The sequence below is a fragment of the Zootoca vivipara genome, chromosome 3, assembly GCF_965207765.1.
Source record: "Zootoca vivipara chromosome 3, rZooViv2.hap1.1, whole genome shotgun sequence".
Lineage (NCBI taxonomy): Eukaryota > Metazoa > Chordata > Lepidosauria > Squamata > Lacertidae > Zootoca > Zootoca vivipara.
Window position 1 is genome coordinate 53,076,698 of NC_142586.1, and position 26,854 is coordinate 53,103,551.

At 41.0% G+C, this 26,854-nt stretch overlaps 2 protein-coding genes across 4 annotated transcripts; one reads left to right on the top strand and one right to left on the bottom strand.

The window, feature by feature from the left end:
• Positions 1 to 837: 837 nt before the first annotated feature.
• Positions 838 to 15,674, top strand: HSF2 (heat shock transcription factor 2). 3 transcript variants are annotated; one of them, XM_035109195.3, is made up of 13 exons: positions 838 to 1,086; positions 6,484 to 6,592; positions 7,582 to 7,709; positions 8,651 to 8,775; positions 9,732 to 9,807; positions 10,498 to 10,559; positions 10,685 to 10,769; positions 11,598 to 11,743; positions 12,370 to 12,633; positions 13,591 to 13,696; positions 13,999 to 14,052; positions 14,638 to 14,722; positions 14,972 to 15,674. In XM_035109195.3, the coding sequence occupies exons 1-13, from the start codon at positions 958 to 960 to the stop codon at positions 15,256 to 15,258; spliced, it is 1,656 nt and encodes a 551-aa protein (XP_034965086.2). In that variant the 5' UTR covers positions 838 to 957; the 3' UTR covers positions 15,259 to 15,674. The 3 variants fall into 3 exon arrangements, with proteins under 3 accessions (XP_034965086.2, XP_088522185.1, XP_088522184.1); XM_088666059.1 differs by lacking the exon at positions 14,638 to 14,722; XM_088666058.1 differs by lacking the exon at positions 13,999 to 14,052.
• On the bottom strand, positions 15,583 to 26,648 carry SERINC1 (serine incorporator 1). Its single transcript, XM_035109198.3, has 10 exons — positions 26,490 to 26,648; positions 24,196 to 24,357; positions 23,436 to 23,596; positions 21,986 to 22,065; positions 21,057 to 21,194; positions 20,411 to 20,580; positions 19,858 to 19,948; positions 18,961 to 19,102; positions 18,641 to 18,871; positions 15,583 to 18,376 (listed from the first exon to the last, which is right to left on the bottom strand). Exons 1-10 carry the CDS (start codon positions 26,526 to 26,528, stop codon positions 18,238 to 18,240), a joined length of 1,353 nt encoding a protein of 450 aa, XP_034965089.1. The 5' UTR covers positions 26,529 to 26,648; the 3' UTR covers positions 15,583 to 18,237.
• Positions 26,649 to 26,854: the final 206 nt, after the last annotated feature.

Sequence of the window (26,854 nt, forward strand, 5' to 3'; positions counted from 1 at the left end):
TCTTTTTCTTCATTGCAAGTTATAGCCATGAGTGGAAATAAATCCAGGACACTTAAAAAAAACGTAAGAACAGATATGCTTGCATCAATTCTTTCAAATCTACTTAAGCAGCATGATGTATAGTATAGCATATCTTCAACACAAAAAACAGCGACAATTTGTTGACAAAGGACAGCTGAACATATAAAGGGCCCCATCACCTTCAGCAGCTTAGGGCCTCATCAAACCTAAATCCGGCCCTGATGCAAAGCACCTGCTTCTGTCACCAATAGCTAAACTCCGCCCCAGCTATTTCCACGGGTGCAGAGCTTGCACCGCAACCTGAATTACTAGAAGCGTGGCAAATTCAGTAGCAAATACTAGGCTTCTAATTCCAGCGCCACCGCCTCCCAACCCAGAGCCTTTTTCCCCTTTCTTTAATTTTTCACCACCATTGAGCCTCGCCCACCTACGGTACCTACCTTCCCTCCCTCCCTCCCCCCCCCTACTCGCACGCCACCGCCTCCCCACACACCCGCCGCTCCAGCCTTCCATTCTTATTTGGAGAACCTCCCCCTGATTGGCCAGTTTACGGCTCTCGCCAAATTTGCATTCCACGTCGGTGGAAATTTCCGTCTTCGGATTTATATATTTATTTATTCCGCGCACGGAGCCAATGGGAGCCCCTCCGCGAGCCCCGACGCTTTTCCGACCAATGAAATGCGAGAATTCTCGCTGTTGTGGCACGTGAGGGCCGCGCACGTGGACTCGTTATGTAAAAGGCGGGGCGAAGAACTCGCGGCCCCCCCCCGCGCGTGCGGAACGGCGCGCACGCGCGTTGCGGGGGGAGGAGCGGGCAGACAGGAGGAGGAGCAGCAGCAGCCGGAGCGAAGGCGACGGCGGCAATAGCAGCGGTAGCGAAGGACAACGGCGGCGCCGACGGCCGAGACTGCCTTAGGCGCACCTCAGAGGGCGACGATGAAGCAGCAGCAGCCGGTAACGTCGGCGGCGAACGCGGGCGCCGCCACCGCAGTCCCGGCCTTCCTCAGCAAGCTCTGGGCGCTGGTGGGCGACGCGCCGAGCAACCAACTCATCACCTGGAGCCAGGTAGGCGCTCCGGAGGAGGCGGATGGGGGCGAGGGGAGCGGGTTGAGGCGAGGCCTCGCTCGGTTGGCGACGCGGTGGGAATGAGGGAGGGGATCGGTCTCCCCGCCCCCTCCCATCGCCGTTCCATGGACCGCGCGCTCCTTCCTTCCTTCCCACCATTTTTTCTCTCCGTCTCCCCTCAGCCGCCTATCTTCCTCCCTCGCGTCTGTGTTGCGTCTTTGGCCTTCGATCGCACAAAAGGCCTGGAGAGGGGGGGAGAGAGAGAAGAGAAGAGGGCGTGGTCAGGCGTTGTTTTCCTGACGGGCGTGGGGGGGGAAGGCAGGGGCTTCGCGCGGCCTACCCGCGAAGGGCCCCGTGAGGCCCGAGGCGCACTCGGGTTCGCCATGAGGGTGCCTTCGTCCGAGGGAGCGGGGGAAGAAGGAGGCCTCGGCAGCCGCGTATGCCCACCGCACGTTAATCTGAAGGCCGCGCTTCGGTTTCCGCAACAAGGAACCTCCCCCCACTCCGCGCAATCTACCGAATGGCTACGAAACAAGTTCCAGGGGAAGGGAGGCGACAGGCAGCCCAAATATAAAGGGGAGGAGGATGTTCCGCGCGACCCTTTCCAGACGTGGCTTTGACGTGGGCACGTGTGGATCATTACATACCTACCCGCTTCCTTAACACGGAGGTGGATAGTATGTAAGAGAAACGCTTTGTATGGAAACAGTCCGCAACCAGAGGGTGAGGGGTGTTCCTGCGTGTAGTGTACACACAAATAAAGGCACGAGTTAAGAGGACATACTTAGGTCGTGAGCATCTTACTAACTGTGTTAAGATCTGGTTTGGGGGAGGCCCTGGTCCATGCATTATTATTATTTTCTCGTTAGGCATGAACTTGGTCAGTGGTTCTAGGTAAACCATTACAGTGTTATCTTGCCTATTACCTCCACAACATGGCTTTACAAAACTGTTAAGCAGGAGTGGCAGAACTGCCCTTACAGCTACTGGCTTAGCCTCTTCTCATGCACTATCACACATACCTGCTATTTTATTGACTTCCAAGAATCCACTAATTTTGGGGAAAGAAACATAAATACACACACAGTGTTGGGGTCAGTAGAGCGGTTTAGACCTCTGTAGCTCCAGGAGATCAGCAAGGGCTGAAGGTGGTCCTCAAGTCAAAAAAGGTTAGTCACTTCTCTTGTAAACAGATGTAGCCATGTTGGTCTGTCTTACTCAAAACAGTTGTCTTGTGTATTGAGATGTGGATCATTTTGAATGCACTAAAGTGCTAAATAATCACTATAGTTTCTTGCCCTAGGTTTAATTCTAGTAGTGCTCCCCTGTAGGTAGGCTTACATGGAGAAGAAGAGGTGGCAGGTCAGTAGCTCCGTAGACCATATGTGGTCCAAAAAAGGGGCTGCAGGTCATTAGATTACTGCTGCTCTGTTTTGCCTAAAATAGGCAAATTCCAAGAATTATGGAAGGAGTTACACCTGTATGAGTAAAACCTTATGCTGAGAAACAGAGAACTGAGATTGTTATGAACAAATTGATGTATGCTGATTACGCTCTTTCTGTAACAATGTAGAAGAGGTCCTCTTTCATTAGCATCACGATTGTCTGGGAGCTTGTACAAATGGGAACAGCTGGGTAGGAAAGCTTTGGTGATCAATTTTCAGACAGTCTTTGTATGCCTAAGACAAACAATGTCCAGATCTCAGGAGGCACTCATCTTTTGCATAGTTTTTGTGTTACATTCGCTATCCTGCTAACAGTGACACTTTATTTTTAGCATATGAAGTTTTAGGTATGTAATTCTTTTGTTTGATTCCAGGCTTAGGAACTATTTGGTAGGTAAAAATAGGCTATTTAATCATCTTAATATAAGCGGTAAGATTTACACTGCATTTTGTATGTCCATGCATCCATTTCAAGTCTCTCTAAGAGGAAGGGCACTTTCTATTGAGAATATAGTTGCAGGAATTTGTGCAGTCATGTACACCAGTTTGGCAAAGAAACAAAAGCCAGGGTGTTATGGGTAGATGAAGGGGCAAACAATATAGAAAGGGCATTGGTGGCAGCAAAGGTTAAAAGCTCTGCCTAAGTGCTTGTCCAGGAAATCTCTCTTCATCTTCCCTTGCAGCATTTCTGTGGAAAGCTGCAAATGTGGTGACTTAGTCAAGTCTTCATCCAGGTACAGTGGTACCTCGGTTTATGAACACAATTGGTTCCGGAAGTCTGTTCATAAACTGAAGCGTTCATAAACTGAAGCGAACTTTCCCATTGAAATTAATGGAAAGTGGATTAATCTGTTCCAGACGGTCCGCGGGGTACTTAAACTGAAGCGTTCATAAACTGAAGCAAACTTTCCCATTGAAAATAATGGAAAGTGGATTAATCCGTTCCAGATGGGTCCACGGAGTACTTAAACTGAAGCGTTCATAAACTGAAGCATGGGTGTAATTGGTTCCAGAAGTCTGTTCATAAACTGAAGCGTTCATAAATTGAAGCGAACTTTCCCATTGAAAGTAATGGAAAATGAATTAATCCGTTCCAGATGGGTCCGCGCTGTTCATAAACCGAAAATTCATAAACCGAGGTGTTCATAAACCGAGGTTCCACTGTAATGGGAACAATTGAAAACATCCAATCTCTCCTAAAGACCTTTCAGGAAGTAGTACAATAAAGAATGCTGCAGAAGCGCTTGACACAACAGAGAAGCAGTAGGTAACAGACCAAGGACAGTGGTGTAGTCACTGGTGCCGCCAACAGGAAACCCAAAATTTGCAGGGGACAAGCAGAACAGGCCAAATCTTGCAGTTAACTTTGTAAACAAGAATTTTTAAAAATGTCAACACCACCATACGCACTACACGTGTGCTCTAATGTGCACATGAAACTTTTGTTCAAGTAGACTTTCTCACAGAGAGACAAGTTGGAAGAATAAGCCTTTTGGGCTGCTCCCTTTCGTGACCAGAGCATTTGAATATTTTCTCAACCAAGAATTCTCGTCTTTGTAACTTTCCACTTACTGAGCAACATGCATACCATACTAATAGGGAATATGGTCTGCCTCCTTCATGTTTTATCTGAGTAACCTTGAGGAGTTGTGGAAATAAGCTTGTAAATGTTTCTTTTGGTTTTGTCTAAGTTTTTATCTAAATATAAATAACGATTCTGATATATTCTAAGCTCAGCCATGATAAGAATGAATATTATCCGGGTATGTATGCAGCAGAATCATTCTGCAGTTGATTCTCATTTCGCCATTTCATTTTTAATTAGCCCCTTCTTCCTGATTTTCCAGATCTTGCTGCACTCTGTACAGTATGTACATACAAAGATTAGCATAAAAATAGTGATGGGCAAGATGATTCCTAACTTGCGTCAGTGGAGTTGCATCCACTGTTGTGGATACGCAATCTGACCAATGAAGTTGATGTTGAAGAATCATTGCTTCGACGCTATTGATCTTTGCTTCTTCCAGTGCACTGGCATTAGTTCGCCTGTCTTTCCAAGTGATGTGTAAAAATTTTCGGAGACACCATTGATGGAATCTTTTAAGGAGTTGGAGATGGCATTTGTAAGTGGTTCATGTTTCACATGCATACAGAAAGGTTGATAGTACTATAGCTTTGTAAACAAGCATTTTGGTTTCCCTGCGAATGTACCGGTCCACAAACACAATGCATTTCAATCGGGAGAAAGCTGCACTTGCAGAGCTCAGGTGTTGCTGGATTTTGGCGTCAATGCCGGCCCTTGTGGAAAGGTAACTGCCCAGGTAGGAGAAGCGATTGACACTTTCCAACCTTACACCACTGAGTTGGATTTGTGGCACTGCAGAGGCGTTGTTTTGTGCTTGTTGATGCAGCGCTTTGGTTTTTTGGATATTGAGCGATAGGCCAAGCTTTTTATAAGCTTATGCGAAGATATTTAGGTTGGTTTGGAGGTCATCCACTTAAGTGTGCACACACTATGTTGTCATCAGTATGCTGAAGCTTTATGACAGAAGTTACAGTAACCTTACTCTTTGTTTTCAGCCTACTCAAATTAAAGAGCTTTACATCTGCTCGATCGACAAAGTGTAGGGTCATGGCAATTAAAATAATAAATAAGAGTTGGGGTGATAGCAACCCTGTTTAACACCTGATCCCACTGTGAATGGTTCACTTTGAGAGCAATTATCTACAATTGTTGCTGTCATATTATCATGGACGAGCCAAACTATGTTCACAAATTTATCTGGGCAGCCAATATTCAGGACAGTCCACAGGGCATTACGATTTACAGTGTCGAAGGCCTTAGTCAAGTCAATAAACACCATATACAGGGGTTGGTTTTGATCTTAGCATTTTTCTGGAAACTGTCGAGCAGTTAAAATCATGTACACTGTCCCCCTAGAACAAGGGTAGGCAACCTAAGGCCCGTGGGCTGGATGTGGCCCAATTGCCTTCTCAATCCGGCCCATGGATGGTCCAGGAATCAGCTTATTTTTACATGAGTAGAATGTGTCATTTTATTTAAAATGCATCTCTGGGTTTGTGGGGCCTGCCTGGCGTTTTTACATGAGTAGAATTGTGCCTTCTAGGTTGAAAACTGTGAGGGGCAAGGGATATCGCGAAGCCCCTCCCCTCCTGAGTTCCAGCCCAGCCCCGAGCGAGGCTGAAAAGAGGGAAAGCTCCAGCTCAAGTGGGGAAACAGGAAGTGGTGTCCAAGGCTCTGGCAGGGTAGAAGAGCCATCGTCCCAGGTGGGACAGGAAGGGGGAAGGAAGGGGGGCAGGCCAGTCCCCCCAACTCCGGAACTTCGCAGAAAGCGTCGGGGGAAGAGGATGGGTCTCCCCAAGTTGTTATGCTGGCGCAAGACGCGCCAAAAGCCACTTGGAGGTTCTGATTCAAGCTGAACAGATGTGTCTTTGTAAATAGCACTGCCATTAGCACTGTAAATACTCAGCACCAATAAAAGACAAAATGCAGAGCTGTGTAGAGTCGTTACTCTGAAGTAGCTTTCTCCGGCCACCGTGACAAAAACGATTTTGGAATTCAGGAGGGGTAGCCTTAGATTTTGTTCGGAGATAGTTTGCTAAGATCCTTGCAAGAATTTTGCAGGCCGCAGCTAATAAAGAGATGCTTTGATTGTTTCTGTAATCCGTTCTATCACCTTTTTTAAAGAGATTGATAATTTTGGCATTCCTAAAGTCTGCTGGGATCTCTCTCCCAGATTTTTTCGATGAGCTTGTGAAGTTGTTGTGTAAGTTCAGTTCCGCCCACTTTGAAGACTTCGGCAGGTATCCCATCACATCCGCTGGCTTTGTTGTTTTTCATTTGGTTAATGATAGTCTATGCCTAAGAAACTGTTTTACATTTCTAACCACATTATTCAGGCATTGAATGTGATTGTGATCTTCATTGCAGAATGGACAGAGTTTCCTTGTGTTGGATGAACAAAGATTTGCCAAAGAGATTCTTCCAAAGTACTTCAAGCACAACAACATGGCAAGCTTTGTGAGACAGCTGAATATGTGTGAGTTTTATAACAATATGTAGTATTAACCTTTAGATACACTGGTCTACATTTAAAACATTGAACTTAATAGAATTCAGTTCTGACATGGATTCTACCTTTTATTGTAATAACAGATTCTAACTATTGCTCAGCTTTAATCATTTATTGTACAGTACAGTATCGTAAGGCATTCAGCTGCAGTCACTGACTGGAATGCAAGGGAAAACAAGCAGAATGCATACTACATATTGAGTGAATCAAAGAAATGTAGACTTGGAAGGGACCCAGAGGGTCATCTATGCAGGAATCTCAACTAGGAGGACAGCTGACGCTGAGAGAGAATTGATTCAAAGCAATGAGCCATCCTTATAGCTGCAGCCTGCAGCTTGGTTTTTGTATGAACTTCAGTCATGTTTGACAACCAGTAATAAGGTTTTTATAAGCGTTTTCAGAGCATGTGTGGCAGCTTTATTTAAAAAATTCCCATGATATTGATAGTATCATCTTCCAGAAGGGACAGGTTTTGACATGACACGTAGCAGTGTAAGTTCATCTCCTTATTTTAGGAAGGACACCCATCTTGTAACACAGCATTGTGTTGTGATGATTGAATGTGTATGTCATATTTTAAGTGGCACTTTAAAGCTAGAACTCTAGGTGTAGCCTTCATAGTACTAATATATGAATGCTGTGGTTGGCTTTGTTGTTCTGCCTTCCAGAGTTCTTATGAGAATGGCCTTGTTATCCCAAGATAAAACCCAGGACCAATAAGGGAAACAAAATGGGACCCTGCATAGGTTAATAATGCACCTAGGGTTAGTCACACAGAAATTTGTGCAAATGAAGGGCAGCTTGTAGCAGAATAGCTTTCAGTAAAGGCAAAATAAGTGTGAATAGGCAGTGTTGATACCTGCACAAAGACAGCACCATTTTTTCACTCAACTGAATGAGGATTGTAGCCTTGATTATTCCAGTCGGTTTTTCCATAGTTTGTTTATTCTTTTCAGATGGTTTCCGTAAGGTAGTCCATGTTGACTCTGGCATTGTCAAATTGGAAAGAGATGGCCCTGTTGAATTCCAACACCCCTACTTCAAGCAAGGACGGGAAGACTTACTGGAGCACATTAAAAGAAAGGTTAGTGAAAGGGAGTCTGGAAGCTTTGAACCTTCTGTAAGCACTGACATAGATTCATGTGAGGGTTTGCCAGGATCTTACAGATAGTGTAAGTGGGAACAGAAATCTAAATTGCAAAAAGGAAAGGTACAATTCAGTTTTACTGAGTACAAAGCAATACACATGCCAGCAAGACTGCCGTGCAACAGTTCAAAACAACTGCATGCAAGCCTTCAGTCACATCGAGATCTAGAATTACAGATCAAGGATGGCTTACTGTAACCTAAAATATGCCTTCAACAAAGGGGGATGGCCAGTTCTCTGATCTAAAAGGCAGAAGTGAGTCCTGGACCTATTATGATCAGTCTTAGGAAACGCTTCATCAATGAAACAGAAATCCAGGGAGGAGATGTTCAGAGTCTTATCTTCATTTGGCACAACTTGAACTATGTCAGATTTCACTTGCTTACCTTCCACACTTTTTCTACTACTTTGCTACTTATTTGCTATGATACCTGCATAAAGTAGCTTTGGTAAACATCTGGGTGAAAAGGGAATTCTCTATAAGAGATGGAACAAGGCCATTATCTAACCTATTTTCTTAGGAGTCCTGACCATCCAGCTTGAATATCCCTCCATTATTCTCTTGACCTTTCCGCCCTATGGTGAAGTGTGGTGTAGAAATTTTATTAATAATAATCATACATACATATATGGCACTTCCCTTTTTATTCCTTCTGAATTATTAGAACTCAGTATAGCCTTTGTTTATTTAGTTCATTTTCAGATAGCATATGATCCCTACATGATCTTGCAGATTCCATCCATGTGTACATTTTCGTTAATTGAAAGCAGAAGTACAAAGCTCTGCATAGATTCAGAGCAAAACCTTATTTATCAGTTAAATAGTCACTGTAATGCCTATTTTTAAAACTAACATGTTAACTTAAATTTCTGAACAGGTTTCTTCTTCAAGGCCTGAAGAAAATAAAATTCGTCAGGAAGATCTGTCTAAAATCATTAGCAGTGCTCAGAAGGTTCAAAGTAAACAAGAGACTATTGAATCCAGGCTATCTGCTCTGAAGAGGTAAATGAGATTTCTAGCTTGATTTTTCAGGAGGAAGAGTATGAAAGACTACTAGTTCAACTAAAACTGTTTTTAGATATGCTTAAGATGCCCAAAGTGGCTGGGAAAACCCAGCCAGATGGGCACGGTATTTATTACTATTACTGTTATTATTAATATCATCATTATTATTTATATCATTACTGGTGGGTTTATGGCACTTTTAAGGAAACAGTTGTTTATTAAGGCTGGCATTCACTTAAGTGTTACTCTGAGTAGATGCATTGAAATTAATGACCATGACTATGGGTCTTCCATTTCAATGGGTCTGTTCTGAGTAAGGCAACTGAGTACTCCCTGTAGTGCTGTCTTTGTGTATTTTGTATTACAAAGAAGAGGTGTGACAGATCCCTGTTTCAAGGAATTCACAATCTAAAAAAGGAAGGGGGGAGGAATAATCATGAATATGTGATTATTTTAATTACATATGTTTTGGCTTAGTTAACATTAAGGTATAATTACAGTTCCAAGTTTCATTAGGTCAGTTATTGGGATGCGGGTGGCGCTGTGGTTGAAACCACTGAGCTTCTTGAGCTTGCCAATTGGAAGGTGGCAGTTCAAAAATGTGCAGTGGGTGAGCTCCCATTGCTCTGTCCTAGCTTCTGCCAACCTAACAGTTGAAAAGGACACCAGTGCAAGTAGATAGGTACCACTGCGGCAGGAAAGTAAATTGTGTTTCCATGCACTTCGGCTTCTGTCACGGTGTCCTGTTGCACCAGAAGTGGTTTAGTCATGGTGGCCACATGACCTGGAAAGCTTACTGTGGACAAACGCTGCCTCCTTGGCCTGAAGTGAGATGAGCGCCGCACCCCATAGTCACCTTTGACTGGACTTAACCATCCAGGGGTCCTTTAACTTTTTACCTTTATCTAGCTCAGTTAGTAATCCTTATATTGATTGTAAACATTTTGAAACAGAGAAAATGAATCTCTTTGGCGGGAGGTAGCAGAACTGAGAGCAAAACATCTGCAGCAACAGCAAGTTATTCGAAAGGTAATTATGTAACTTCTTTCTTCAGAAGAATAATTTAAAGTCATCTATAAATGCAGTGCAAAATTGGAAGGGAAGCAGTAAACTTTGTGTATTGTAAAGGGGAAGGGGTTTTAGTGGAAATTGGTAGCTTGAATGGTAGGTGACTTGCAAGAATTCAATAAAGCTTGAAATTGTCTTCTCTGAGATAAATTGGAGTGGGTGGCAAAAAGCTCAGATGATCTGTTTAGGATATGGTAGCATGAAATGTAAAGGGCATTAATCTGATTTTGTTAAAATTGTATAATAAATGGTTAAGAGATTAAAGGCAGGGATATAAGCATAATATAAAACTTGAAGAACTCCATGTTTTATATTTTGAATGCCTTAAAGTTCCATCTGTATACATTCATTTCTTCTCATAATTTTTAAATAGTTTTTAGGAAAATCTGATATCGAAACATACAATAATTAGGCTGTTTAGGGATTTGCACTATTATCTCTGCATTAGAATGACACCCAGACCTCTAAATCCTCTTGTCCTTAACTTTCCTAATAGGAAAGTGACTCTAAGCATTTGATATTTCAGGCTTTAATTCTAGCCTACTTGACTGTGTATAGAACCATAAAAATAAAATTGAACTATTGAGTTTAGTTGAACTTGCTCCTAATTGTGTGTAGGATTTTTCTAAAGGCAATATTCTGTCTTTGCAGATTGTACAGTTCATTGTCACCCTTGTTCAGAATAACCAACTTGTGAGTTTGAAACGAAAACGGTAAGTATCGAGTTGACGATACTGGAATTGTAACACAGGTTTATTTTGTGAATATATAGTGTTTCTAGAAGCATAAGTTTAAATTCTTGTGTTTTTTAGAAACATTTTTTTCTTTTATGATTTAGCCCATTGCTTCTGAATACTAATGGGACACCGAAGTCCAACATATTCCCGCAGATAGTCAAAGAACCAGCAGAAAACAAACATCATGTGAGTTAATTCTGAAATATACTTAAGGAAAGTATTAAAAAATGGACAGAATCACTGCATGGTTGGACAGAGAAAATACAATATTCCCCATGCAAAAGAGTACAGTAATCATTATTCGCATAGTACTTGTGTTGGCTGTTCTCCTTTATATGGAGTGAAAATAGATCAGGCATATAGCAGTAAGGTATTCTGTTGACAGAAAGGGAGGGGGCACCAAGTGATGCTTTTCCATAGCATTTACACCCAATACTGCATTGTCAGATTATTGTTTAGTTTTGATAGCTAAACGGGGAGGAAACAGGGCAAAATATTCAGCTAAAAGAACAGGCGTCATTGATGTAGGAGCTATTTTTTTCCTTAAACACAATCTGAAGAAGTCTTGTCTGTACACATTGTACAGATTTTGCTTTTCTGCATCTTCTCCCACAGATTATTTCACTATGTTGTAACTTTATTCCATTCATCTTGAACCCTCTAAGGCCCACATTGGTTGTGAAGGTGAAAATGTATTTTTTCCCCTCTTTATTCTGTGCACACAAACTTCCTAATTAGGCTGGCAACTTTTGTTCAGAACTGTACTTACTGTCTCACCCTAACCTTACAAAGTTAAGGGGAGAGTGGTTTCTCCAGATTATCGTTTTAAGCTGCTTTTTACATTTGTCAAGACAGCTCATTTGGAAATTGTATCATTTTCCTCCTAAATGTTGTTTGTTTAGTATGATGTCTGCATTCCTAATGATTTATAAATTAAATTGGTTTCAATTTATGGTTGATTTAATTTTTTTTTAAAATCATTATGGCACTGTTTCGGTTCTTGTAAATGGGCAGGTACCGCACAGCAGGACTGATGGCTTAAAGCAGAGAGAACAGCTGTCAGATGATATTATTATTTATGATATCACTGATGATATTGGTGATGAAGAAAAGCCTCCAGTTACTCCAGAAAGCAGTGAAGATGCTGCTTCAGACTCAAAGTAAGTAAAAATATTTAGTACATAATTGGAATTAAATATCCTCAGGCACACTGAACTACAGAAATTGTCCATATCTTACTTGATAGTTTGACCCTTGTGTAGATCCCGAGATACCTGGGTAATCAAAAGATAAGATCCAAGATATCCAATAGGTTAGTTATAAATTTTAACATTAAATCAAAATTGTTCTGAAAGGTAACTGATGAAAGGTTTAAGCTTAAGGGAGCCATCCTAAAGCCTATGGAACGTCTCCTGGTATGCATCATGGAGGACCTTACAGTGCACAAACAACAACACCTTGGAGGTCCTGGGCCTCAAGGAAGTTATAAATTAAAATATGCTACCACCTGCCATCCTAGCCACATTTGAGTTGAAAGACCTTACCTCTCTTCTCTTCCCCTGGATCCCAACAAACAGGTAATTCCCTCTTCTACCCTTCCTCCGAAAAAGAAAAAAAGTACTAGTATTCTCAGCATTTGAGCATTTAAGGAAGTGCAAAACAATAGCATTATGTAGCTCATAACAAGGGCAGCAGTTTAATAGCTGTTCTCTACGTTAATATGAGCTGCAAAGGAAAGGTGGTAGGTGCTGCTTCTCTTTAATCACATTTTTAATATGTATTGCAGTTATAGTCCTGACATTGTAATAGTCGAAGACGACAATGAGGATGACTATGCTCCTATAATTCATGAAAATACAGCTGCTGAACCAGCCACAATTCCATCCACTGATTCTGTCAGTCCTTCCCCTTATGGTGCAAGCCCATTAATGTCTGGTGCTGTTCAGTTAAACAGCCAGTCAACCTTAACAGCAGAAGACCCAGTCTCAATGATGGATTCAATACTCAGTGAGAATGGAGTGATTTCACAAAATATCAATCTTCTTGGAAAGTGAGTCACATTCTTCAAATCATCTTTAAAGTTCACACTTGTTCTCTCTTTTTTTAAGAGCTTCAAGAAGAGCTGCATGAGTATTTAAATTTGCACTAGTTCTCTGATTTGTTGCTTTCTGAAAATGGCTTAGTGGGCGAGATTCAAATGTTTCCCAATTCTAAGTGCTGGTGCTGACCCATATAAAGCCTTACACAGCTCAGAACCTCAATACCAAGGCTTAAGGACCGCCTCTCCCCATACAAACCAAGCTGGACCCTGCGCTTGTCATTCCTTCCCCAAGATGTTCAGAGTGTAGCAACACAATAGGCCTTTTCTGTGGTGGCTCACCGTCTGTGGAATGCTGCCCCCAGAAATGCTCGCCTGGTGCCATCATTACATGTATTTAGGCACCAAGCAAAAACATACCTCTTTACCTTTGGGTATTAAATAATCTGTGGCCTGTTAAGAAGAGGGTGAGTGTTATTATTATGCTTTGTATTATGTATATTTTTTATATGCTCAGCCAGTAAAGCGAGATGAGCGCCGCAACCTGAGAGTCATTCGCAACTGGACCTAACTGTCAAGGGTCCCTTTACCTTTACCTAAAATATGTTCTTTTGAGTAAAGGGTGGTATATAAATCAAATTAATATTTCTTCAGTATTCCTGAGTTTTGGATTCAGTAGTAAAGGTACAGATAGCTTTTAGAGTAGATGCTCGTTTCCTTTTTTAATACTGAATAATCTCATGCTTAGTGGTCTTCTGTATAATCAGTGCATGGTTGATCCACTATATACCCCCAATCAACATCATGGATCACTTGCAGATACCTAGAATTACACTCTACCTGTTGAATTCCAAATAATCCTAACGGTTGTCCTCTTTACCTTAATTTTTCTTCTGCACTTTGATTCATTTGCGTAATATATTTCTCAGAAAAACTAGAATTTCATGGGGTTTTCTTGCACTGCTTTAGGGTGGAACTTCTGGATTATCTTGAGAGCATTGATTGCAGTTTAGAGGATTTCCAGGCCATGTTGTCAGGACGACAGTTCAGCATAGATCCAGATCTCCTGGTTGATGTAAATATTTACACTATTCTCTTTTTACTTCTATTTTCCTCACAAATTTGGCTTTACAAAGATTTTTAAGAAAAATACATTTGCATTTTTTAAATGTTATACCTTAAAAGGTCTATATTAATAACAGCTTGAGACTGCAGTTTCAGAGAGCAGCAGAATAGTAGTTTGTGCTTGAGGATTTGTGCAGAACATTTCTATTTGTGGCTATTTCAGGCACAAAAGATTAGTTTGGTTTATAAGTCACCCAATTTATATTTAGAATATAGAATTTTAAAACTTGATATACATTTTGTCTTGTCCAGCTATTTTCAAGTTCCGTGCAGATGAATCCTACAGGTCATATCAATAGTACAAAAGTAAGTTTTAAAGTAGCACAGCAGTGGGAAATACGGTGTAATGTCAATGGCCAGTTGTCTAATTAATCCAGTTGCATAGCATGTTAATATTTGTTTAAACATTTTGTGTGCCTTAACAAGGCTGATACTGAGACATTATTTAAAGATGCGGCTGTTTTCCTTTTTGTGCTTTCCAGATTTTTTTTTCCTGCATTTTGAAAAATTACACATGTGCATCTTAAGTTTTCAAGTTCTATATTGGGGGGCAGCACATGCTGGCAGGAACATTTTAAAAGTTATTATCAAAGTACATTTAGCATTCAAAAGAGGGCAAAAAGCACAGGCTAAGAACTGGTTTTGAAATGAGAGATTTGCATCATTTTAAAATGTATTATTATTTTAGACATGCTTTCTAGAGTAAAATTTGAATGTGATTGGGTGGATATACCCATGGTGAAAGTCTAGATTTCTAAAACTCCTGTGTCCCAGCTGCTAGATATGCTCCTGAACATTTGCTTGTAGCAGTTATCTTCTAGACAGATGTTTTGTTCCTAAAATAAATGGCACGAAGTCATCTGATTTTTGTAACCATGCTTGCTTTTTAAGGTGGAGACAAAGGGAATTGAAACTATGAAGACTAATAGTGCTGAACCATCTACACAAGATGTGCCTAATTCTGACCCCAAATCAGGTTGACACGCAAGTTCTCTTAGTTTCAGAAATGTAGATTGGGTATAATTTAACCTGCATTCATAAATACCCTTATTTTAGACACAAAAGGAATAAAATATATGTTAACTAACATATACCCAGTATGTTTGGAAAGTGAGTTGTAGTTGTGCTGTACATTGCACAAGTTTCTCTTCATTCTTTAGCCTTTTCTATAGGAATATAGAGCAGTTGAGTAATTACTTTGTTTCGTTTGTTTCTTGCCCTGCAGATAAACAGCTCATTCAATATACTGCCTTTCCCCTACTTGCATTCCTTGATGGAAATCCAGGCTCAGTGGAGAATGCAAATATGACACCTGAATCTGTATCTTCTGTGGATAAACCAATAGAAGTGGATGAACTCCTGGAAAGTGGTCTGGATCCTCAACCAACCCAAAGCAAACTGGTTCGTCTGGAGCCACTGACAGAAGCAGAAGCTAGTGAAGCTACACTATTTTATTTGTGTGAACTTGCTCCTGTGCCAATGGACACTGATATGCCACTGCTGAACAACTAAAATGAGAGTTAAAGCAAACTTATTTATTGAGGCTATTGTTTGGGATCTATCTTTTGTAAAAGGCATTTTGTGAGCAGCTACTGTGGAACCTTAAACAGGTTGTTCTATCACTTTCCACAAAACTCGGGTCTCAAAAGAGCAGTTTAAACATTTATACAAACTATCAACAGTTCAAAATGAGTTCATTCTAGTGCTGTCATATTTGGAATTATGTATTCAGAATATGCCAGGTAATTGGATGCTCTGTATTAGCCACTCACGGTTTTTCTTGTTCACTTTTAGTCCCTAATGTATGACATACACAAGTAAATAAGCAACTCTGGATGGAGGTTGTAGCACTCGGAGTTTAATTCTTCTGTACTTTGTTTTCTATTTTTACAACTTTGTTTAAATAAAACTGTGTTAAGGGACCAGAACTGAATGTAGTGCTTCATTGAATTGACAAGTGTCCATCTTAAATTCATAGTCGTAAGAGTATCCACTACTTGCTTCACCCCATAGGCACAAATGCTGTTGAATGGGTTGGGGGTTTTCTGAGAATGTGTTCTTTGATAAAGGGGATTTTCAGTAGCAGGCTAGAGGAAGTATATCCAGTACTATGAAAATGTATGGCCTATAGCCACATTGGATGAAAAACCAAGACTAGGAACACCTAAACAGCCATCTTTTCTGAATGTTTACTAAGTTATAGCATACACACAAAATTACTAAATATTAAAGCTACCTTGAAATTGCATTCATGTTGAGCCTGTCAGCCATTAAATATATATATATATAAATTAATACTCAGTAATGCACAGCAGTGCTGCTACAGCTGAAACTGTTGTCTGTCAGCTGTGCAATCCTTAAGGAAAAGCAAACCAGAACTGTACCTTCCCATTCAAGCAGCAAAGCGCAGTATTTGAAGATTTCTGACACACAAACTATGCAAAACGCCTAATAGTTTCTGCATTATGTAGACCAGGTACAAATCCACTGCCGGCAATGGACACAAAAAAGATGAGTAAAATAGCTGCACTCTTAATAGCTTTGACACAATAATCAATGACATCTGTGAAGAGATCAGCTATTAAAATGCAAGTGTGCTTTTAACTAAAAATGAATATTGGTACATAACAATTTATCCAGGAAATAAACAGAACTTCTTGATTTACAAACTAAGCTCAGTTATACCAACTCAAGGAACAGATGGAGCCAGAATAGATTTTTTTAAAAGGTAACTGTTTTTTAAAAAGCTTTAAAGATAAACAGCGGTACCTGAAGTCTACCTCATCAGCGTGAAATATACTATACTACAGCTACCAGCAGTGGGGGACAGCAAACCATTTCACTCCTTAATTTCAATTTAATGAGCGCTAGCCGTAAATACCTTCCAAGTATTGATTATGTTTTTAAAGAAAGACTATATTGGTATCAAATGGTTACAAAAATGAAAAGCCTATAGCATGCATTAATACTTCACTGCACTTCACTTTAAAAAACAAATCTGGTCAAAATGGCAACTATTTTTGATGTCTAGAAACCCCATGCACATTTTGAATAATTTCAAGTACAACCTTAAACATTTACTCCTGTTCACATTCTTTTAAAAGAGGTCTTGTACTTATTCAAACCTGCAAGTACAAAAACCAGTCCTACAGAATTGTAATTCCTGTTTTCTTATATGCTCACACCAGCCCTAGTGACAGCTGGGGCTCTTTGTCGTTTAAAGTGGGGGGGAGACCCTCCACAAATTGATTAAAATGGCAATTTAATCACAGGTACATTCTTTCCCTTCCTACTAACCCCACTCTTGCTCTGCTCTATCATCAGCTAAGGCTCATTAAGAGTTGACATTCCTGTCTGATGTTTGTTCAACAAACAAAAGATCATACCTCCTACAGATCAGCTATGATCTAAAGGTAACCTAGACTTACACACACCTGATACGCAATTCTCATTCAGCATCAGACTCTCCTAGACAACCATCCATCCATGCTTCAGCTGAGGTAATAACAGTATCCTCCAAAGGCTTAACAACCATTACTGTCACTCCTATCTGTCATAGCCATATTTTTCTCATCTTTTCTGGGCAAATCTCAGTTGTGAAAGATACTTCCTTGCTAGACCAAAGTTGATATTTTACTAACTAGAAAACTGCTGTGTAACAATTATTAAACTGCAATAAAGGCCAGTGAGATTGTCATAGATAGCCCTAGCTTCTAACACTCTTCATGGTTCCCCATCTCATTATAACTGCAAATATTTGACTTTCAACCTCAGCCTATCTACACGCACTGAAAAATACTGTTTTAATGCACCTTTGACTGTACATGATCTATTTCTTCAGTAAGCAGTAGGGCTGAGCCAAATATTTGTGGGGTTTGAAACACATGGAACTGTTCTCACATCTAGCTTGACCCTAGATCCCTCTCCAGGTGCTAGTTAGGAGAAAGGAAATATATAGAAGGGAACACTGGGAAAGATCACACTAGCTCTGCCCAACATTGCCTTTTTATCACTTTCCAATTTGTGATATTGTGAAGCGGGGAGATGTTTGTATCTGTGGAGGCTCCCAAATGGAAAACTAAGGTTTTCACACACACACGCAGGGAGTCTCCATGGATGCAAAAGTCTCCCTACTTCACACCGTGACCATTTACAAATTGGAAAGTGACAAAAATGGCATGGTGGTGGTAGAATCTTTATCCCTACTCTACCCACCATATGTGTTTACTTTTCCCCAACGTGGAAGAGGGCTCAGTATTAATCATTAATATGTATTATTATCATTATCATCATCATCATCAAGCTCAACTAGAAAACAGTCACTGAAATAGCAAGTGAACATGATTTAAAAGTATAACCATGCAGAAGACATGATAAACTATTCAGACAATACATACACGTATTATTTACAAATTACATCTCAATGTTGAATACTGTTAGCTTCAAATTAGCAACAAAATAAAGCAATAGCTTTCAGATGAGACACTTGGCTTAGTCAAATTCACGGTTTGTTAGAACAAGTGGAGCCACCAGAGTCCACACGTAGAGGACTATGCCAATCCAGCTGGAAGAGATCTTCACCCAGACAGATGGCCACTTACTGGTCATTGATGCAGAGACAGGGTCAGGGCTGAGAAAAAGACGAAATAAAATGTTAGCCGGCTCATTTGTGGAATAGAATAACTACTTTTCTCTTGATCATCACTTATTTTCTTAAAATTGAAAAATTATGTAAGAATAAAATTTACTGCCACCAACCATCCATGATAAGTGGGAGAGGAGATTATGAATCCAACATATGCCTCTCTGCCCACTTCCACCCCTACAGGTGATCAGCATTGATAATGTCAATGAAAGTGTCACCCTTCCATAATTTCCTGCAAGATCCACATACCTGTACCAGTTGGTTAGGGTCATCATGATGTAAAGCGAAGCAAGAAAAAGCATGAAGTGAAAGAATGAATAACTGTAAGTAACTCCGTCTCTCTCATTATCAACAGCACGGTGCAAATCATCTCCTTCATCAAGAGAGCCTTCACTCCTGGGGAGTCCATCTTCTATCAGTGTTGACTCATCACTGGTTAATGTCAGTTTATTTACCTGACTATTATTGGATGTCCGGATGCTGCAGTTGAAAAGTGGATAGTGTCACTAGATGTATTTTTTTAAAAAAATACTGAAAATTGGAAGAGGTTTTCCAAAAGTTCTGCTCACCTTGAATACAGAACACACATTAGGAACAGGATGAGGCCTACAATTCCTTGGGCATCCCACCAATGGATAAACTGACCCTTACTTGGAGTGCTTGTGGAATTATAGCCAATTATGTTCAGCAAGCTTGGATTGCATTGTCTGTCTAGATCAGAAAAGAGACAAAATATTGAAAGTCGGATTATTCTACACAAAACAATCTTATTTCTCACAGAAGCAATGTCCAACATAATAATACGCACTAGGTGCTAGCCTTTTACATGGCTCAAAACTGTTATTGAGCTATTTGTTGTGTAGCTTTCCCACTGCAATGAAATACAGCTAAGGCCTTTCTCTACAAATGATGTGGGATTAACAGTGCTTTCTTTGAGCACTGTACTAGCAACATCCCCATGCAATAGAAGGACACTGGCTAGTCTTGCTACTGTGTGGTGAGAGAGCAAGTGTTCAGAACAGTGTTAGAAACTGATATATGAAAGCTAGGAGGTAAATGGCACCTTAAACCTAGGTTATGGGCACTGCAACTGAGTGTCTAGGTGCACTTTTTTAATAACAAGAATACAGTACAAAGCTGAAAATGAATGAACTGCCCACCCTACAAGAAGTATTTTGTATACCAAAACTGCAATCCTAAACATGCTGACTTGGGAGTAAGCTTCGTTCTCTCTAAGAATCATTTAGATAACCACAGATTCTCTGTAACAATCAACGATTTATAGCATTCTACCTTGCACTCTGAAATACTTTTTGTTTAACAGTTTTTTTTTTGTCCCTTCAAAGCTTCAAAACATTCAAAAGTTTTAAAATCATCCAAAGTAAGTATGACAGCAATAAACAAAGGAGTTCTGCCAGAGCCACTTCTGGATAACCAACAACAACAACAACATGAAATCTCCTTACCTGGCTCATTGGTCATTGCCGCCCAGGTTAGATACATTGTATAAACGGTGATCACAGATGATTGTAACAACCCAGATCTCGGTTGTGATTCCTATATGCAGACAGAAAGCGAAACAATACAGGTAACTTGCATATTGCGCTGATTTTACTTATGTGATCACAACTTAGCACAGGGTGGGGAGTAGGAAATGAATGAATGAATGGAGAGCAGAGGAAATGAATTCTCCATTTACTTATTCCCCCACTGCCCTGCGCGTGCAAAGCTGTAATTACAGGCTTACCAGACTTTTGGGAGGTGGTGTGAGGGTTCTGGCAATGTCCCAGAGCCCTTGTGCCTCCTTCCCAAAGCTGGGTAAGCAGTCCTTCACCTTGTGGGGGTGCTGGGAGCAGTTCCAGGGTTTCCTGGCTTTATATGCTTTTGCATGTATGCAGACCCCGCAGAACCAAACCCTTGCATAAGATGTGAATTACCTGCATGTAGAAATCTGACAAATGACTGGTGTATTAGCCAGATTCTTATGAAAACAAATATCCACTTAATGTAACCTCATACCTGGATTTTAGGCAGAATTGACATCACAGATGCTCCAATGCACAGCAGCATATTGACACTGATGAATGCCTTATTTTCAGAACAGCCATCGGGCAGAGTATAATAGACATAAAATAGGACAATTGCCACCAGAGACAGAAGATAGTTTAATGCTGTGGCAGACAGCAAAGCTGTGAAGAAGCAAGCAAACAAAACTGGATTCAGGTTTTATTAGTACTTTTGAAGGAGGCTGACTAGAGCAGTGATGAAAAATAAATCCTATGGTACACTGTTGGATAAGAAAAGTGATCTGCTGGATTAACTTCAGTAGGTGGACTAAACTACTAATGCCTCTAGAAGATCTGGAAAAACTGCATCAGTCCTCAGTAATTATAGTTGTTACTATAGCCGCATCAAGTCAGGCACAACTTTCTCCTCTTCCGACGCCATGTGATCAATATCATTATTATGCTTCTGGAAACACCAATTCCCTCTTAACCATGGTATATTGGGGATGGGAGTGATTCAGTTCCACACATGCACTAAAACACATCCTTCCATGGTCAGCAACTAGCGAGTGAAGACTCCTACAACTGAAATTTGAGCACCGCATGTCCCAATTTTAATAAACAAACCCTGTGATACTGACCAACAAACCACTACATACCTGCATACCAGCATCTTGAGTTTCCTTCTTCCATTTTTTCGACCCAAGATTCATTCCAAGAATGGGCAAAATCAATAAGTAAAACCAGCTGGATAAGAATGAAGCAGAAAGCACCAGCCATGCCTACATAAAACCACACTAGGAAGAAAAATAATTAATATATTAATTTTCATAAATTATTTTTCTGTTTGAATTGTTAGCATGTATTGAGTGATTCAGAGTCATCAGGGTAAAATTTACTTGTAAAATAAACACTTAAAGAGTTTGACAATTAAAAAATAAACAAGGCTGTGTCCCCCGGTAGCTTATAATCTAAAACCAACAGTGATGAAAACACATGGATTTAAGAGATAAATGTGAGTATGTGACTACACATACATAAACCTAGATTCTTTGGGAATAAGAATTGAGGGATACCTCCAGCCTGAAGGCCAGATTGAGCTCAATTTGGCCCACAAAACTGTTTTCCCTAAACCATGACCACCTGACATCATATAGGACATCAGGTATGAGGCAGGTACAGACAGCACTGGATTAGCTGTGTAACTGAGCTCCGCAAGGAGAACTCAATTGGACAGCTGATTGCCAAGTTATGCAGCTTTGCCAGTCCTATACTAGCAATACCCCTTGTGCTATGGTTTCCAAATGCCCAACAATCAGCTGGCTGTTGGGCACTTGAGAATCGCTGCTCAAGGGAAATTGACAGGTAGTTGGGATCACCCATCTGTCCAAAGTTGGCAAACTGAGGTAGGGACTGATCTGACCTGCCAGGGCAAAAAGGTTTCCCAACCATGCCAAAGACCTACGCATCTTCTCCAGTGTGGCAAATCAGAACATTAAGATCTGTTAAATAAGAACTCAGTATCACATTGAAAGCTATAGGAAACAGTTTCCGTGCAAAATATACATGACTTTCAATGCAATCATACCTGTTGTAAAGGGTCCTTCTGGAATAAAAAATGCTCCAACTGTAATTGCAACAGCTGTGATGAATTTAAAGAACCAGAATCTGAAATATCACCAAAGAACAAAGAACCATCAAAGTTAGGGTATTAACAGCATTTTTAAATTTTATACTTTACATAATATACTGTATATAATATTTCATATAATCTCTTCACTTACCTGAAGCAACAGCCTTCAGGTTTTGTTATTTATATACCTTGTGCAGGAAACACAAGACTACAATTTTATATGTATGTAAGTATGTATGTATGTATGAATTGATATACCACCCTATACCCAGAGGTCTCAGGGTGGTTCACAGAATAAAATCAAAATATACAGTAAAACCAAAATACAAAATAATCAAAATAAAAACAACAACCCAATAACACACACACACCCCAAAAAACCCACATTTCAAAAGGGTAACTATAGGATGTCAATCAAAGCAACCAAAGGCCTGGTTAAAAAGGAACATTTTTGCCTGGAGCTTAAAGGTGTATAATGAAGGTACCAGGCGAACTTCCCTGGGGAGAGCATTCTACAGACAGGGAGCCACTGCAGAGAAGACCTGTTCTTGTGTTGCCACCCTCCAGACTTCTCAAGAAGTCACACAAAGGAGGGCCTCAGAAAATGATAGGTTCATATGAAAAGAGACAGTCCTTGAGATATTGCGGTCCTGACCTGGTTAAAGCATTATAGGTCAAAAACCCAAAAACTACCATATTTTTCTGTGTATAGCACGTCCCCGTGTATAAGACGACCCTTTTTTTGGACCACAACAAAAGGGGGGGTGACCAAAGTTGTTGTGCTTTGGGGGAGGAGATTGCCCACAGTTGCTGAGCTTTTGGGGGGTGTCAGCACCACCAATCACTCTACAGCCTACCCACCAATCAAAATCACACGCATTGCCGCGGCAAACAATTGTCTGCATGCACACTGCCAAAAACCCACCTGCACACTTGGCACAACAGCAGAAGATTGCACGCACGCCTTGACGATGCCAAAAATAACACGCACAATTGTCAAAGCTGCAGACAATCGTCAGCAGGCCTTGCCGCAACAACCTATCACATGCCCAATTGCCGCTGCAAATCTTATGCTGGCTGATGCCAACAATCGCCCATCCCCCCTCTGCTATCCATGTATAAGACGACCCGCTATTTTTGCATATTATTTCATAGGAAAAAATATTGTCTTAAACACAGAAAAATACGGCAATCAGTAGCCAGTGCAGTCGGACCAGGATCAGTGTAATATGCTCAAACCGTTTTGCATGAGCAACCTGGCCAATGAATTCTGCACCAGCTGGAGTTTCCAAACTGTCTTCAGAGGCAGTCCTATGTATAACGCATTGCAGTAATCTAACCTTGAGGTTACCAGAGCATAGACAACAACAGTTAGGGGCATAGCTGGGCCACCATTTCTTCTTACCCATTGTGTACTGCTGCCCTTGGATCACTGCTGCTCTTCACTTTGATCATCATTAAGGAGAACAGGAGAAAGAACATGGCCATACCAAAGCACACCCGATATACTGCTTTATAGCCTACTAGAACATCACAATTCACTTGGCCATCACAAAATCCAGGAATCTGTAATGAACAACATAAAATATATTAACATATGTCAATGAAGAACCCAAACTTTTTGTTTTGTTAGGCCGACTATGACAGGATTATTTTAACATCTCTTCATTACTTGAAATTTGTACAGATCTAAGGTTCTAACAAGCCAATGTTGAATTGAAGATTTAAATACATACATACATATATATATACATATATATATACATATACATACATATATATATATATATATATATATATATATACACATACATACATAAAATATAGTCCCCTGGTGTTTTCAAAAGCCACATACATACATGTATGTATACTCCTGGTCTGAAATAATAGCTAACTAATACTACGGGAAGAAGGCAAGGTTTTACAGACAACCATTATGCTAAATATTAAAATACTTCAATGAAAGGCAGTCATAATGAGAGAACTGCTCCATAGTTAGGCCTTAGCCTATGTAAACAAAACACTAAGCATTCTAGAATAAAAGGAGGTGTGGATACGTAGGTGCTCTCTAGTGCAAGCAATGTTTCTGAAAAGATAAGTCAATGCCAAAATACAGTAGCAAAGCCACAATAATTCTACCATAGTTGTCTCAAGAGTAAACTGACCTTCTTCAGCTGTTCTTCCATTCCTGGAATTAACATCACACATGCAACACCCACTCCAAGGAGCAAGAACAGAGCATATATCACCCTTGTTATAGTGGAGTTATTTCCACTGGGGCAGCATCGGCACAGCAGACATGGGGCACTGCCACACAAACATGGTATCTGATGAAAGAAAGGGAGAAGTATGAGACCAAAATAAAAAGTTATGCTCAGTTAATTACTTGGTTAAAATGTTTAACTACTGGTTCAGATGTCATAATATTTAAGGATCACACCCCACTAATGTAATATTTGTAATCTCATTTTCTGTATTATATAATAATAATAATATAATAATTTATTATTTATACCCCGCCCATCTGGCCGGGTTTCCCCAGCCACTCTGGGCGGCTTCCAACAAAACAGAAATTCTAAAATACAGAGATCCATCAAACATTAAAATTCAGAAATCCATCAAACATTAAAAGCTTCCCTGTATACCCATTACTGCAAAGGCCATGGTTTCAATAGTAAAATGTGAGCAGATATGAGCAGTAGGTCCTTGGGCTCTTGATTCAGTGCTATAACACTAATAGAAGCATGAACAAGTCCTGCGAAAAAGCAAAGGTGATGTTGCAATGCTGCTTCTCAGATGGCTCTGTGATTGCCCCATGTACAGCCAAGACAGTCAACAGACTGTTTACAGAAGTTATTAATTATGCTTACCAGGGCAAATAGTGATGTACACCATAGCCAAGTGTTAGTTTGGGGGGATTTGTTTTTACTTTATGCCTGCATCAAAGATATATACTGAATTACACACTTTACTTCAATATCCTCAGAGGTGTAGGGAAAAATATTGGACAAATTCTTACTCTAACTTCCAGCAGATTAGGAGGAATGCACAACAGTTAAATCAGCAAAAGCTTAAGCAACATTCTATCAAGTTGCCCAATCTGACCATTGTAACTTTCCACTCTGCCTTTATTATTCCACAGCAGAAATTTATCCCAGGGAACAGAAAAAAATCCACAAATTTCAGTCTAACAAAACAATAATATGAATTTCTACTATTGCTCAAGCTATTGTGTTGTTTTACCTCAAAAGGTCCACATTTTCTCTAGATTGATTTGATTCTCTCTTACACGCCTACAGATGACCCTACTTTAATGCAGGGTTTGTCAAAAGGAGGTAAAAGCCACACTTTCACTCATAATTTTCAGTTCTGTAATCCCACATATATTCCTAGCATGGTGACTTAGCATACACTGCGGTATAAGATGGTACAAACATTTGCCAGATGCCTTGGAACAATAAACGACCCTTGTAAAATTAGAGATGACAAAACCCCACCACACACACAAAACACCTTTCACATTACAACTTCAGAACCCCTTTATACTGTAGAGGCCTTAGAAAGCAATCCACAGAGAAGGAGGAAAGCATGAGGGCTGGATAAAAGATGGTGCTGGTGATCTAGACATGGGGGGTGGGGAGGAGAGCAACTACCTAGATAGCAAACTGCCCTCTCCGAAAAAGCGAGGAACGGTCAAATTTCAAAGGACCTACGTGAAAAGAGGCAACATCACCAACCCAGTAACAATTTACATATAAGCTATACAAGCTATAGCTTAGGGCCCCACTCTCTTGGGGGCCCAAAAAAAAAATTAAAGGAAAAAAACCACTGGATGTACATTTCCAAAATAGAAGATAAAAAACAAATAAAATAAAACCTACCTACAGCAACAGTGTTTTGTGTTGTGTAGGCTCCTATGATGTAAGTAATGGGCCCTGCCTGCTAGCCTGCTCTCTAAAATATCGCATATAAGGGGCCCCATTACATTCAGTAGCTTAGGGCCTCATCAAACCTAAATCCAGCCCTGCACCAAGTCATTGCTTTCCATTACTAAGGGTTTTTAATTTGGGGTGCGTTGTCATTTTACCATAGCACCTGCAAGGCGCAGACAACAAGGTCGAGACGTTAACGCGCCTCCTCCATCACGCGGCAAGTTCTAGGGCGTTGGCAAACGAAATCATATTAAATATGATTTAAACAAAGGGGACGCATCACGGCTAGGGAGGGGCGCCTCGCCGCAGAGAAAGGACAGCGCACAGGGATGCATGGGGGGGGGCGCAGCCAGAGAACCCCCTCACTGCGCCTGCGCTTCTGCAGCTGCTGCTGCTGCTGCTGCTGCTGCTGCTGCTGCTGCTGCTGCTGCTGCTGCTGAATAGCCACAGCCGCCGCCGCCCCCGCGACTCCCTAACCCAGCGAAGGAGGGCCCCGAAGGAGGAGGCCGCGGTTCCGGCCACATTACCCAGCTCGCCATGGAGCAGAGGCCCAAGACAGCCCCCATCTTCTTCTTTTTCTCCTCGCGGCGGTTGAGTTGCGCGGCAGCCCTTTAAAGATGGAGGCAGCGGCGGCGGCGGCACCGAGCGGCGAGGGCTTGTTTACTCTCCAGCCTGCCTCGCTCACTAACCACGAGCTTTGACAGGCAGCAGCGCGTCACTTCCGGGCTGAAGGAGGAAGAACCGCCGCTGGCTACCTCCCACCTCAGCGCACAGGATTTAGTAGAGTAGACTCGCACGGGCATCAGACTTCCGGGTTACTTCTTTAAACTATTTTATGTTACCTGTTTTGTTTTGGTTTTGCGGTAAAACAATAGGGGAAATCCAGGGTTTA

Coding starts and splice junctions, on each gene's coding strand:
- HSF2 (XM_035109195.3), top strand. CDS start 958: ATGAAGCAGCAGCAGCCGGTAACGTCGGCGGCGAACGCGGGCGCCGCC. Junction 10,560..10,684: donor GTGAGTTTGAAACGAAAACG/GTAAGTATCGAG, acceptor TTTATGATTTAG/CCCATTGCTTCTGAATACTA. Junction 14,723..14,971: donor TAATTCTGACCCCAAATCAG/GTTGACACGCAA, acceptor CTTGCCCTGCAG/ATAAACAGCTCATTCAATAT.
- SERINC1 (XM_035109198.3), bottom strand. CDS start 26,528: ATGGGGGCTGTCTTGGGCCTCTGCTCCATGGCGAGCTGG. Junction 23,597..24,195: donor TGGAAGAACAGCTGAAGAAG/GTCAGTTTACTC, acceptor TGTTCATTACAG/ATTCCTGGATTTTGTGATGG. Junction 20,581..21,056: donor CTCAAGATGCTGGTATGCAG/GTATGTAGTGGT, acceptor GCTTCTTCACAG/CTTTGCTGTCTGCCACAGCA.